This window comes from Eretmochelys imbricata, chromosome 10, assembly GCF_965152235.1.
Source record: "Eretmochelys imbricata isolate rEreImb1 chromosome 10, rEreImb1.hap1, whole genome shotgun sequence".
Taxonomy (NCBI): domain Eukaryota; kingdom Metazoa; phylum Chordata; order Testudines; family Cheloniidae; genus Eretmochelys; species Eretmochelys imbricata.
Window position 1 is genome coordinate 65,951,546 of NC_135581.1, and position 15,094 is coordinate 65,966,639.

Below are 15,094 nucleotides of genomic sequence, written 5' to 3' on the forward strand. Positions count from 1 at the left end.
CTCAGACACTGAGATTACTGACCAGTAATCTGTATGCCCACCTCCTTCTCCCCCCACCCCCAATGACCTCTGCCAATTGGCACAAAGCGGTCCCTGGGTCTCTCCTGGGAAACTCAACCAGGAACATATCACACTTACTGATACAAAAGGTCTTTAAAATATTCATAGACCTATGTCATTTGGAACATCTCAGTATAATAGTTTGAAATGTTAATGCTTTGAAGGCTGGCTCTCAAAAATGTAGTTAACATTTTTAAAGTTGATAAAACAGTCTCAAAGTTATGCCTATGTTGGGGGAGATGGGACAGATATGACCATAGAGAAAGGGTTGCTAGGGTGCCCGACCAGCATCTTAGTGGGTCTCACAGGCGTGTTTCCTGGATGGTATGTCTGCCATTACCTCTTACAATTTCATGTTTCACCTACTTATATAATAAACATTCTCACAACAAGCAGGCATACATCATTCACATACAGATGCATGTATTTTGATGCCATTTGATGACCATCACATGTATTTTTTTCTCTTTAGAACTTATGGAATGGATCTGCAGGGGGAGCTTTCATGCACTCCTGCTTACTCTGGTCACCCCAAAACCTTTTGGATGAGAACTTGAGACTTGGGTCCTCACACTTCCAGCTCCTATGTAGCTTTCAGGGAGTGAAGATGCTAACCCTTTGTTCCTCAAAGTGTCAGTTGCTTCAATAATGGGTTGGGGATTCCTCACCTCCACCTCTTTGGCATAGCCTAGAAAGCAATTCTTTGGAGAGAAGGGGGAACTAGGTTAGATCTGGCTCCCTATGAAGTAGCTCTTAACCACATACTGCTTTTAACAGCTGAGGCTTCCCAAGTCTTGGGCAAGAGTATCTTCAATCCTCCCCCATAGCCAAATTCATTTATCTGCCTCACCACCTCAGAAATCAAGCCTGGGGACTCCTGTGGTATAACCTCATTCTCTGGGGGGGGAGGAAGAGAATCGATCCCTCACTCCACTGCGTCGGCCTTCTGTTCCTACACTGAGATGAGGCGAGCAGTGGTTTCTCCTCCACCTTGCTCAGAGCACTTACGTTTTCACAGATCATTGGGCAGTCACAGATGCTGGAAAGACAATTCCCCTCCCCAGGTCCTGGCTGTAGTAACCTTTGCAATGTCCCAGACAACTGTTTTACACTTTACTTGGGTGGGTGACACAGTTCCGGCAGAGCTCTTCAGCTGAAAGTGGGGATGCTGAGGCAGCTAAAGACTTAGCCACCACCAGGCTCTGTTCTGTCTCAGGCTCCCTGGTATGGATGGGCAGAGAATGATCCCCGTCACCTGGGCTCCAGGTGTCAGAGAATTCAGCTTGACTTCCTCTCCCCACCTCCTAGTATCAGGTATTTGTTTGGCTGTGCTGGGAAGGTGACTTGATCTTAACAGGGCTTCCTGTATGTTACAGTTAGGAGTTAATTGACACTCCTCTCCCCTCCCCCTTCTCTCTGCCCCTCCACTTGCATAGTCACTGACACCCTTACCTGCATGATTACAGATAGCTGTCAGCACCTGATACAAGCAAGTCACTTTCACAAGGAGAAGGGGTGTGGGCCTTGTTTGAAAATTAGTGTAATTTCCAAGAAGCAGACCAAAAACAGTATCCTTTCAGACACCTACAGCCAATACTCCTGACCCTTCCTGGGGCTGCACAGAAATCTGTGCTGCAGGTAGAGTGGAGGCTTTTACACCAGGAACTTTAAACCAGATTTCACAGCCTTTCAGCATTTCATAGGCTTTCACTATTTGGGTTTTAATTATGGTCCCGGTGGTCTCAGAATCTTTTTCCATTTATTTTCACCTTCCTTTCCCACTGGGAACCGGATAGGTCTGCACCAAGGAGGGTCAGCAGGACATGGGTGCAGTGATTTGAGGTGTAGCCACATCAGCATGCACATCATATGGAACAGGTGAACTGTTCCACTGAACTTGCTCCCTCTGGAGATTGTTGCCCAGTTAACTGTAAGCTTGGAGTGCAGGATGGCTTTGCAGGACTGCTTTGGGTCTCAGTAGTCAGATTGGGAAATCCCTTGCAGTTTGTCACTTATGACATTGCTTTTCCACATCTTCCCCAGGATTTTCTCTGAGGTGGCCTCTCTGCCTTGGAGCAGGTCGTCCCCCCTTGAATATGGGTCTCTGCTTGGGCCCAGTCCATGCTCTGTGATCCAGTTCCATCCCTATTAAGTTTTCCATGACTCCCAGGCTGACTATTGGCTAATGGTCTACCAGTTTCTCTGCTAAACACAACTTTCTAGGGCTTTCGTCTATTAACCATGATTTTAGGCCAGGGGAGGTCAGTTTAAACTTTTGCAATTAGGCTTTTTTACATAGTTTGTAATCTTTATAGCCCTCTCTCTATATGGGTGAAAGCATCTAAGGCAGTGGTGGGCAACCTGTGGCCTGTCAGGGTAATCCGCTGGTGGGCCACCAGACAGGTCGTTTATATTCACACGGCTGCCTGCAGCTCCCAGTGGCCGGGAATGGCGAACTGCGGTTGTCCACCACTGATCTAAGGCCTTCACTTTTGGTAGTGGAACCAGACACCACAGCTTGTCTGTGTGTCTGCCCATCCCACTTATTTCAATTCACACTTCATTTCAAAGGCATTTAAAAATACATCCATGTGTTCCCCTTCTCTAAAGAAAGGATATCGTTCGGAGTCAGAGCTTCCCGCTGGACCAGGTATATATGGTCTGTCTCCATCTACTGGAATAGGGTTTTGATGGTACAGTCTGTCCCTGTTGAGTTCCTGTGATGCTCCTTTCTCTTCCAGCTCATGTGCTGACACTGCTTTTTGGGGTTAGCTGTCTCCCACTCTTGTTCTGCAAGCAGCTGGGCTTTCAAGTTCAGTCTCTCTTTCTAGCTGCAACTTTTTTCGCTACCTATATATTTTTCCAGGAACTTGGCAGAAGTAGTGGGTTTGGTTTGGGTGCAGTATGGTCTATTGTCCTCTTCCTTGCTTCTCTTCAGGAGTTGTAACCAAGGTTTTCCCCTCCTGCTGGACTCTCTGCCACTGAGCTGGGTGGACCATTGTTTCTTTTCAGGTCCTTCATATATAGTAGATGAATTAGCTGTGCTTTTGTCAGCTCCTGAGAACTCGTCTGTCTCTCTTTGCAAATCTCAACTAGATTTTTCTTCAGTAGTTCATTATTCATTTTTCTGTCTATCTTGTCACTATTCTTTTCCCAAAAAGACTATGAGATCCTTGTCAGTGTGTTTTCTTTTTTTTTTCCCCCTTCTACGGTACTTACTTTCACCGCTGTTGGCACTTACTATCAATTCACCACTGCCTTAGGTTGCACACACTGCCACCACATATGGCACAGTTTGGGGGTAACTGTGCCTCTTACCCACCTTCTGAATTCTTCTAGGGATGCTTCCTTAGGTCTTAAGCCTCTAGCCATTACTTCTTTTGGGACAGGGCCATTGTCTGTCTCCCATCAGAACAGGGATGTAGGCTCTAGTCTTCCTAAAATTCACTGTGATTATCCCAGAAGGTCTGATGTAGCTCAGCACCTGCAATTGACTCTCTCCAGGAACAATGACCGAGTTACCAGTTATCAGACAGGTTTCACAGAGAACTGTGCACTTATTTTAGAACAAAAACATTACACAGAAAATTATATAGGGTGTGGAGCTTCAGCAGCTGGGTATCTGTATAACAGCACTGCATTAACTACCTCAAGTGATTTTTGAATTAACCACACTCTAGTGTTTCCAGATTTCACAGGAAACGCAACCATAGAGCCAGGAACACACATGTAACTTATTGATACAAAGGTCTATAAATATTCTATGGACTCCATATCATTTAGTGTGTCTCAATAAAAGTCTGATGTTTTCATGCTTCTGAGGTCTAACTCACAAAAATGCAGATAACATTTATAAAGTTGCTACAATAGTCCCCAAGTTAGATCTGTGTTTGTCATATCTGTCACGTAAACTAGACATATCTGTGACATATCTGTCACACTAAAATATGTGTTTGTCATATCTGTCACATCTTTGTACATAGTAGGTAGGTAAAATTGACACACACTGATCCAGTTTGCAGCAGAAGGTGAAGATAACATCGATCTTTTTAAAAACAGGATAAGCACTGCATACTCTGCCTGTCATAAAGAGCCTATGCTGTTATATGTAACTGATACATTTATCATTTTTCAGACCCTTGGAGCTAGGATTAACGTGACACTCTATTCACCATCTTTGCCAGAGTTTGACTACAGTATGGTTGTCATCTTTCTAATTGCTGTGCTCACTGTGGCACTGGGAGGCTACTGGAGTGGAATATCAGAGCTGTAAGTTCTGTTAAACCATATAATCTATTAAGCAATGTAAAATGCAGATCTAAATATCTGGTGGTAGTGGTAATGGATATGAGAGGAAGGATGGTCCAGTTGTTGGGGCATCAGCCTGAGGTTTGGGAGACTGAGGTTCAATTCCTGTTCTGCCACAGATTTCCTGTGAGACCATTGGCAATCGTGGTCTTCCTGTGCCTAGGATCCCCATTTGTAGAATGGGGATAGTAGTACTTCTCTACTTCAGAGGTTTTGTGAGAATAAATACATTAAACATTGGGAGGTGCTCAGCTACACATGGCAATGGGGACTATATAAATGCATAGGACGTTAAGAAATCTGCCACTTTAAGATACTGGCTTTAGCTTTTTATCTCTTTCACTTCAAAAATATAATTCACCTAATCTAGTGCTCTCCCAGGAACACTAGCAGGATAAAGGCATATCCAGTACTGTAAAAAATTGATTCCTACACTAAAGAATTGGGCTAAGCTCAAAAAAAGAGAAGTCTGAACTACTAAAAGGCATAAACCTAGCAAATAAATTAATGACATTGAAAGTGAAAGCCAACAGTGAGAATAAGGCAGTGTAAGAATATCCCCATACTGTTATGACACCTGATCACCATAATTTCATCTGCATGCATTGCTTGCCATCATGAAAGGCTGGCATGTCAGTTTTTTTTAAACTGTATTAGGCATAAATAAATAACATCCTGCATAGTCTTGAGAGTCCATTAAATGGTGCTAACCTCGTATATCTAGAAATGAGGCATAAAGCATGTGTAAGTTGACAATAAACACTTTAAAGGAAACCAGGATAGCCATTCATGCTTCAAAGGGGGAAATTCTCTGTGTAACTGAAGGTGGAGAAAAATTAAAATTTTGAATAGTCTTAAATCCTGTTCATGTACAGTACAGGGTGTGAATAAGTGTTTTGGTTTGTCACATCTGGCTAAATCGCCATGCAGGGGAAGGAGGTAATCAACTATGTGTTTCTGTGAAGAAAATGTGAGAATACTAGGAAATTAGAAAAGACAGAGACTTCATATTAACCGTTGTGAGTAACTACAAAAACTTCATCCACCTAACTGCAGTAAAAAATATTCTATTTTTACAGAGGGGAAACCCAGTAGGTACTCAGTGTAGCCGGAAGCCTTTTTTAAAACAAAGCTCCTATGTCAGATAAACAGCTACTGCATCTATGGAATGCAGTATTGGACTACATCTCACTTATGGTGACATTGGCCAAACGGGCTAATGTGATCCTTGGCTGTATAAAACAGAAATCTCAAGCAGGAGTAAGGAGGTTACATTACCTGCCTTTGGCACTGGTGTAATTGTTGCTGGAATACTGTGTCCAGTTCTGATGTCCATAAGTCAAGAAGGATTTGGATAAGTTGGGAAGGGTTCAGAGAAGAGCCACGAGAATGATTGAAGGATTGGAAAATATGCCTTATAACGATAGACTCTAAGAGTTCAGTCTCTTTATCTTAACAAAGAGAAGGTTACACTTGATTATCATCTAATAAGTACCTACAGGAGGATCAAAGATTGGTAATAGAGGGCTCTTCAGTCTCACAGACAAAAGTATAACAATCTAATAGCTGGATGCTGAGGCTGAATACATTCAGGCTATAAATAAGGCACAGATCTTTAACAGTGAGGGTAATTAACCACTGGAACAACTTAACCAAGAATTGTGGTGGGTTACCCATCATGGACATCTTTAAAAACAAAATTGGATTTTTCCTAAAAGGATATGCTCTAGTTCAAATAGGAATTAGTTTGGGGAAGTTCTATGGCCTGTGTTATGCAGAAGGTGAGAATAGATAATCAAGGTGGTCCCTTCTGATTTTATAATCTCTGAATGTGTGTTAACTTCATGCTGAAAATAAACATTAATTCAATATGGCTTCGTGGGGTTTTTCCTTCAGGTTCCCCCCGCTCCCCCTTCAATCACTTCTTCACTTGGGCTCAGTTTAAATCCAGTCTTCTCTGTTGATGAGTCCATATCCTATACAGCTAGAAGCATAAGCCAGACCTCAGATCTTCCATACTGTATCTCATAGTTTAGGTGGAGAGCATCAGGCTAACATGGGCACATACCCCTGGGTCTGTGCTTCAGCCAATTCTCTTCCACCACTCCCTTGCTGAAGTTTTTTCTCTTGCTTTCTCTTTTGTTGGAATCTGACTGAGAAAAACCCTTCCCCCCTGCTGTTCCCTTTTAGGGTGGGGAGAAATAGTATCCCACTGAAGGCAGTATGCATAAGCAGATGTTGGTGTCTTTGTGTAAAGACCTGTATGAAAAATGGAAGCCTGCAGGTGGGAGAGGAGAGACATTGAGAGAGTGTGGACAGTGCTCGTCTTTCATGGAGAGAGCAGTCATTTATCTAGGAGTGGGGATAAATGCTTCTGGGAAACAGGTATGCAGGGCAGTGTTTCCTGGGGGAGAGTGGTTCTCTCTCTCTGGAAGTAAAATGTGTAGTTGGTGTGTCTCTACATGGGGAGAAAGTCACTAGATACTGCTGTCTTGGGAGGCAAAAGAGAAGCTGGCCACCAGCAGCCTTTTTTTTTTTTTTTTTTAACTTCTCTCTTCAGAAATCTTCCTAAGCAGAGGCTTGTGGCATACACCAGCCCATGTGCCTCTTGTTCTTCTTTGGCATATACTTCCATATCCGTAACCTTGGGGGTTTCCCTTATCTGCCCATCTGGGTGGGGTTTTTTTAGCCACGGTTAAGAATAACTGTGATGTGATACAGCTCTCGGAGAAAGGATAGCTCTATAACTAGAATTGAGAGTTACCAGTTAGATGATTATGTTGCCAAATAAACAATAACTGAATTTTTAACATATTTTAATATCTCTGCTATCTTCCCCTCCTTCTGCCCCAAGTCTTACTTACTCTACAGTTGTGCTCTCCCATGCCCTCCTCTTTCAGCCCTCTCCACTTCCCTTCCCTGGCTCCTTCCCTGTCCACCCTGCGCACCTCACTAGGTACTTGTTGACCTGAGCCCTTCCCAGATCTTGCAGTCACTTACCCCCAACCCTCCAAACTTCTGTGCCTTAATCCCGCACTACCCCCATCCTCTACACTGCTTCTTTGCACCCGCCCCCCCCCAGGAGTCTTCTTGAGAGGAGAGGCCTTGACAATCCTGTCCCCACCATAGGTTTCTGGGGGTGACCAGCTGGCCTGTGCCCCATCTTCTTTCTTCAGGGTGGCTGCCAAGGAGAGCCACTGCCCCGCAATCTGATGAGATACCACTATTGGGAGAGGCATTTTTCCCTGTCTGCTAGTCCAGTGCAGCTGGCTCCCACACGTAGCCAGCTGAGCTCTACAACCCAGCCTTTTAAAGGCAGAGGTAGAAAGCCGCATCTGCAGCAGGCTGGGGATTCCCTTTGGAGGTGATCCATATATGAGCAGAGGGAATCCTCTGACACTAAGGAAACGATTTGAAAGGGCTTGAATGAGGGCTTCCTGCAGGATTAGGGCAAGGCCCACAATATGGTAAGGGGGGACTAATTTCCTTTTGGGGGAAAGGGGTGGCAGTGACAACTGACTTTTTGGGGGAAGTGAAGTTTTGTGAAACTCCATGTGTGACATTCCTCATCATTAAGGGCTTGTCTACACAGAAGTGAGTATGTAGTAGTTAGGTTAATCTATTTCCAAATTCACACTAATCCATACAAAGGTGCGCTTAGTGCGGAATAAGGGCATGTCTACACTTAAAATGTTACAGCAGCACAGCTGCAGCTGTGCCATTGTACTGCTTCAGTGTAGACCGGGGTGGGCAAACTACAGCCACAGGATTGCCCCCCCATGGTGCTACAGGCCCTGCACCGCTGTCAGAAATGGCTGGCACCACGTCCCTAGGGCCTGGGGGGAGGGGGCGGGGGCAAAGGGCTCTGTGTGTTGCCCTTGCCTCCAGGCACTGCCCTTCCCCCCCCCCCAGCTCCCATTGGCCGCAGTTTCCTATTCCTGGCCAATGGGAGCTTCAGGGGAGGTACCTGGAGGCGTGGCAAGGGCAGTGTGTGGAGCCCTGTGGCCCCCCATCCCTGAGCTCTCCCGCAGTCCACACCCGTCCTTCACCCCAACCCCCTTCCCTGAGCCCCCTCATACACCCTGCATCCCTTTTCTGTCCCAATCCATTGCCCTGAGCCCGTTCCTGCACACCGCACCCCCTTCCATACCCCACACTCCCTCCCACACCCCAACCCCCTGCCCCGGCCCTGCATACAATTTCACCACCCAGATGTGGTCCTCGGCCCAAAACGTTTGCCCACTCCTTGTGTAGACGCTGCCTATGCCAATGAGAGGGGTTGCCATCAGTATAGGTAATCCACCTCCCAAAGAGGTGGTAGCTAGATCGATGGAAGAATTCTTCTGTCAACCTAGCACTGTATGTTAGAAGCTTGGTTGGCATAGCTATGTCTCGGGTGTGGATTTTTCCCCTGAGAAAGGCTGGGGAAATGGAAAGTGGAAACAGCATTTTTGGGGGTGGGGGGAAAGTTGGAGCCACATGTTGTATGTAGGACTCGGACTGTATTCAAAGTGTCAAAAATCCAACAAAATACGTGGTGTCACTTCATTTATTGGGAAACCTATGAAGCTAATGTGTCTTTAAGAAACATATTAAAATCTGCACACCTTGAAAATATGCTCCTCCAGATTTGTAAGCCATTAATTTAAAACAAATCCTCACAGGAAGTCTGTAATACACCTAGGAAATTCTTTCTCCTGTTGATTTTGTAAGATAACTATTGCCTTTTCAGCATGCCAGCATTTGGAGATACATTGGCTTTAGGACTGGGGGGAGTGAGATGTCTGACTGGGAAAGTTTCACAAGCGTCCATACTATGAGAGAGGTAGTTTGCCTGTATGGTTAAAGGGTTTTAGTTGTTTTGTTTGGTGCAACAGTTTCAGTGTGATTATTTCTTGTGGTAAGGTGTAAATATGGTTGCATCCGATGAAGTGAGCTGTAGCTCATGAAAGCTTATGCTCAAATAAATTGGTTAGTCTCTAAGGTGCCACAAGTACTCCTTTCCTTTTTGTAAATATGGAACACATTTGTATTACAACCTTGAAGAAATGTTACTTTTAATGACACTGCTTTATTTCTCTTTCCCTCCCTGTTTAATTACGGACTGTAGAGGCAGAAAAACTGGTGGTTGACTGACTGGATTTTGCTGACACTAATGTTTTCGCAGACACTTAATGAGAGAGAACAAGCTCCAAAACACTTATCAGATCTTGTGCCTGTCGGTGACAGTTATATTTTCAGTGGTTTTGAGTTCTTGGGCTAAATCAGAGGTGGGCAAACTACAGCCAGCGATCGTCCTGCCCGGCCCATAAGCTCCCGGCCGGGGAGGATAGCCCCTGGCCCCTCCCCCACTGTCCCCCCTCTCCCGCAGCCTCAGTGCACCGCGCCACCAGCACTCTGGCCCACCGCTCCTGGCAGGCGGTGTGGCTGGCTCCAGCTGGGCAGCGGGGTTGCAAGCTCCTTCTGCTCTGAGCAGCATGGTAAAGGGGCGGAGCGGTGGAGGGATTGGATAAGCGGCAGGGGGTCCCGGGGAGCAGGGGGCGGTTGGATGGGACGGAGGTTCTGGCGGGAGGGCAGTCAAGGGATGGGGAACAGGAGGGCGGTTTGGGGCGGGGGTCATGGGAGGGGGCAGTTGGGGACAAGGAGCAGGTGGAGTTGGGTAGGTTGGGGGTTCTGATGGGGGGAAGTCAGGGGTGGTAAGTGGGAGGGGTTGATGGGGGCGGGAGCCAGGCTGTTTGGGGAGGCACAGCTTTCTCTACCCAGCCCTCTATACAGTTTCACAACCCCGATGTGGCCCTTGGGCCACAAAATTTGCCCACCCTTGGGCTAAATTCACTGCTGGCTTAATCAGGAAAACTCCACTGAAATCAGTGAAATTGGGGCTACTTTACACTAGAAAATTAGATTGACCCAGCTGTGTTGCTCAGGGGTGTGAAAAATCCACACCCCTGAGTGACATAGTTAAGCCAGTCTGAATCCCTGTGTAGACAGTGGTATGTTGACAGATGAACCCTTCCTGTTCGCAAAGGTAGTGTCTACAGTGAAGCGCTACAGCGGTACAGCTGCAGCTGGGCTGTTATAGTAATTCAAATGTGGACTAGCTGTTACTCTGGTTTTATACTAATGCAGATGGTAGCAGATTTTGGACCAGTGGCTCCTAAAAAGGAAGGCATGAGAGGTTCTTTCCATTTAAGACTGTTCTTTTAGAGCTAACTTGGACTCTTTTTTTTGTTGGAATGTTTTCTTTAAAGATTGACGCTCCCTTTTCTCAAAAACAGAGATTAATAGAAGGCATTAAATATTTCATCATGACCTTTTGTGGAACAACAGCATGGGCCTACAGAAAAGTAAAGTCTTGGGAGAGAATATCAAAGGATATGATGGGAATTTGGCATACCATTTTCTTTCAACTTCATATTTTTCTGCAGTAATAGTATTATGAAAGATCGGAATAAATACTCAAGTTTTTTTTCCTTTAGGCTATCACATCTTAATGTTCTACCTGATCAACCTTACAGCTATGTGGGTTATTTTACAAATCAAGACCAACTTCAGCAAGGTAGTTCAGCATATGTCTAGCTTTTGAAGTCAGTGGCTCTATGCACATGCTTAAAGTTAGGCATATGGTTAATTACCTTGCTGAATTGGGCCACCAGTGACTACTTAAATCTTAGGTTTCAGAGTAGCAGCTGTGTTAGTCTGTATCCGCAAAAAGAAAAGGAGTGCTTGTGGCACCTTAGAGACTAACCAATTTATTTGAGCATAAAAAAAAAAAAGCTTTCACACGAAAGCTTATGCTTAAATAAATTGGTTCGTCTCTAAGGTGCCCCAAGTACTCCTTTTCTTTTTACTTAAATCTTAACACAACAAAAATTGGGGTCAAGGTAAACGCTTTGTTTTTAAGTCCATGGTCAGTGTCTATAACTGCATTATTTTTTTTTTGTCTATACAGTGAGGATTTAAAGGCAGTGGCAAGCCCTGAAGACAGAGAAACAAGAAGAAAGAAAGAGGAAAATGTTACTTTCACCCCTCTAACAGTTATCATATTTGTGGTAATCTGTTGTGCCATGCTGCTCTTACTTTATTTCTTCTACAAATGGCTAGGTAAGAAGTAATTCTCATTTGATTTCTTATTTAAATATATTTTCTCCTTGAATGCCATTGTTAAGTTTTTATGGAATTTAGTTTTATTTCAGAGTTGGAGTCAAAGTTTAGCTAACTTTTCTTTTTAAATAACTCCCCTCTCAATTTATTGAGGGAGCAGAGTCAAGCGAGTTTTTTTTTTTTTTTTTAAAAAGGGGGGGGGGATGGAGAGGAGGCTGTCTCTGTCTCCCCTCCGCCCCCACCTGCCAATTTGTTTCTCCATTAAGGTTGCCGAGGCAATAGTTATTTTGGATAAAGTATATGTGAGAGATGATCCCTTGCCTTGATGGTTTAAAAAAAAAAAAACAAAAAGTAGTAGTAGAGCATACAGTACCCCTTGTTCATCCTTGTAAAGCAGGGATCGGCAACCTTTGGCACGCGGTCCACCAGGGTAAGCCCCCTGGCAGGTCGGGCTGGTTTGTTTACCTGCTGCATCTGCAGGTTCAGCCAATCGCAGCTCCCGCTGGCCACGGTTCGCCATTCCAGGCCAATGGGGGCTGCGGGAAGCAGCGCCCAGCACATCCCTCGGCCCGCGCTGGGCGCTGCTTCCCGCAGCCCCCATTGGCCTGGAATGGCAAACCGTGGCCAGCGGGAGCTGCGATTGGCTGAACCTGTGGACGCAGCAGGTAAACAAACCAGCTCAACCCGCCAGGGGGCTTACCCTGGCGGGTCGTGTGCCAAAGGTTGCCAATCCCTGTTGTAGAGGGAATATGGTAGCTGAATATTTGAAGCAACTTCTTACCTACATTTATGAGTTGTATCTAAACTCACTTTGGATTTGTAGTTTCATCAGATGTCTTGTGGTTGAGCCAAATGGCCTAAGTAAACCTGGTCTAATTGGACAAAGTTGGACATGCTACCAATGACATAATTATCTTCCAGATGATGCAATCCTAAGGAAACTTTTCCGTGATCACCTGCTATTTTTCTCCCTGCCTCATTCAGTGGGTTGTGTAGTGAATGAAGCTGGTGTCTGCAGGATCCCTGCCTCATTTGTTACAGAAGTTGGAAGGGGTGTGGTGATTAAGGCAGGGGGTAGCAGGAAGAGAAAGGATAGTCTGGTTGTTAAGGCAGTTGAATGCTGCCTTGGAGAACTTGATTTTATTCCTGCCTCTGCCACAGAGTTCTGTGTGATGTTGAGTGTAACTGGGTGGTCTACCCTTTTTACAGCCAGGAAGCTGAGGCCAGCCAGCTCTGTTCTTAGGCAGAGCCCCTTGAACAGCATCTGGACCCAGTAGAAAGAATTTATCAGACCCAGCTGGGAAGGGATTAGGTGATTGCCTAATGAGCACCTGATTCGTATAAGGGCTGGAGGAGCTATAGGAAGGAGATTAGCTCCTATGTCAGACCCTTGAGCAGGCGGACTACCCAGGCCTATAAGAAGGGTTGCCAGGAGCGGAGATGATTTGGCAAAAAGTCCCTTTGTCAGGGGAAAGTTAGCTGATGGATTTATGTTGAATTTGTTTATTTTGTGGTTTTCTGATAATCAGTGCACCCAGTAAATGGTGTCCTGAATAAAAGGCCTAAACAGACTCCAGGCATGATGTTAATCCTTCCTGGGCTGGGGAAAGGTCTTGCGCAAAATTTCCATAGGTGGCCACTGTGTGTTCCTCATTTTCTGGGTTGCCAACTTGAGACTCCTGCAATCTGGTTTGCAGAAGTACTGAGTATTCACAACTGCAACAGAAGTCCATGGGAGTTCTCTTCTAAATACACTAAGTACTAAAAAACGCAAAGTACTTGGAAAAATTAGGTCCTAGGTGTGGTGGGATCTCTGTGGTGCAGCCTGGGACTGTGGGACCACTGTGCTCCCTTAACTCTCAAGCATGGGCTGTCTCTCACAATGCTTTGCTAGTAACAAGCAGCAAACCCCTCCAGGCACTGTTATCACTCAGCACAACCACATGTGGACCCCACACAGAGCTAGATTGTATGAATGCTCCCAGCACCACTCATGAATCACACAGAGAGAGGCACCAGCCAAATCCCCCCAGCTTTGAACCTCAGGAATATACTGTCTTGTACTGCTCAAGATGAGCAGTACAGATTTATTAATTAGTTCACCACTTTGTCAATTGAAAGTGGATATACACCAGCCTTTGTAAACCTAAGCAAATGCCCTTACCAAACACATCAGGCAAACTCATTGGTAAAGATAAACAGTTAAATGTATTGACTATGAAAGATAGATATTAAGTGATAGGCAAAAAGTCAGTTAGTTACCAAAAGGAAATAAAATATAAGCAGGCAATCTAAACTCTCAATCCTATTAATCTAGATGTTACCCAGTCTAATCAGTTTTTCTCACCCCACTGGATATTGCAGTTCACAGTACACAGATCTCACTCTTGAAACCTGGGCCAGTCCCCTCTGTTGGAGTCCTCAGTTTCTGAGTGTCCTTGTTGCTTGTAGCGTAGGTGGGGGAAGGAGAAAGGCCAAGAAGTTGGCCCTTGTGTTAGTCCATGTGCTTGGAGAACACAAGTCCGGGCATGTCTGGAGGGCATTGCTGAGTCTCCAAGCAAGGCTGAGCAATTTCCCTGGTGTGACCTTATGCAGGTGAGTCATTGAACTGTAATTGCCTTGCTGGACAATGGCTGTTGATGACTGAGCCTCCGTTCCCCATGTGCAAAATGGGGATGGTAGTACCACCTCATCTCACAGGGAGATTAAAATAAATTAACGTGTGTAAAGATGATATGATGAAAGCACCATAGAGAGACCCATTAAGGAACTAATAATTCTGTATACAGTGCAGGGTTTGGATGGTGTGCAGTAAACAATACATGGGATCGTATATTAAATGGCGAGGATAAAAATGAATATTGAATAGCTAACCATTCAGAGAGCACTATCCATCCTGTGTGCTGAATGAGGCAGGGGTCCTGTAGAAAAAATGGTGTAATTGTGTAATTGAAGACTGCATCATAATGCTTACCTTCAAGGAGGCTGAATTAAGGTTGCTCATGCAACCATAATAATTCTGGCACTTCCTAACTTCTTGAGTGCATGTCTTTGCTACCTTACTGTTCTTGTTATATAAAAATACCTAATATAGGTTGCTTCTGGGTCTGTCTTTATTCTAGGCTTCTGGGTTGTTTGGTAAATTCCTTCCACATATCTGAATTTAGATGGCATTCTTGAGGGTTTTATTTGACATCCTTCCAATAGTTGGAGTGAACTCCTTCAGCAGGTTCATGTTGTGGCCTAAATGGTTTAAAAAAACAGGAAATGCAAATCAGATGCTAATGCTCTAATTATCTGTTAGGCATGGAGGAAAAACAAACAAATAAGATGGTGTACTGAGGGAGTGTCTGCCTTAACTTGAATTTTAATGGTTTCTGTTACAACAATGGAACCTATTCACAAGCAGTTATTCACCTGGGGAATTTCACTCGTGTGTAAAGTTGCACAGGTGCATCGATTCTTGTAGGTGAAGGACCAGAGATGTCTAAATGGAAGAAGGGTTTTTTTGGTATTTGATCTTTTTTATGGTACTTTTAGAGGAAACTATTTTTAGGTACATAGAACACACATTTAAGCTTGAATAAATAATGTTCACGTAACACTGTCTAAAAATATGTTA

General features: G+C 44.7%; 1 protein-coding gene across 4 annotated transcripts in view; it reads left to right on the top strand.

Annotated features, from left to right (window-relative positions):
• SPPL2A (signal peptide peptidase like 2A) overlaps window positions 1–15,094 on the top strand; it is a 59,836-nt gene that overhangs the window by 23,640 nt on the left and 21,102 nt on the right. For all 4 annotated transcript variants that reach the window (XM_077827512.1, XM_077827509.1, XM_077827508.1 and 1 more), the window contains exons 5-6: window positions 4,196–4,329; window positions 11,321–11,472. In XM_077827512.1, the coding sequence (XP_077683638.1) occupies window positions 4,196–4,329; window positions 11,321–11,472 (286 nt within the window). The remainder of the gene's footprint in view (window positions 1–4,195; window positions 4,330–11,320; window positions 11,473–15,094) is intronic.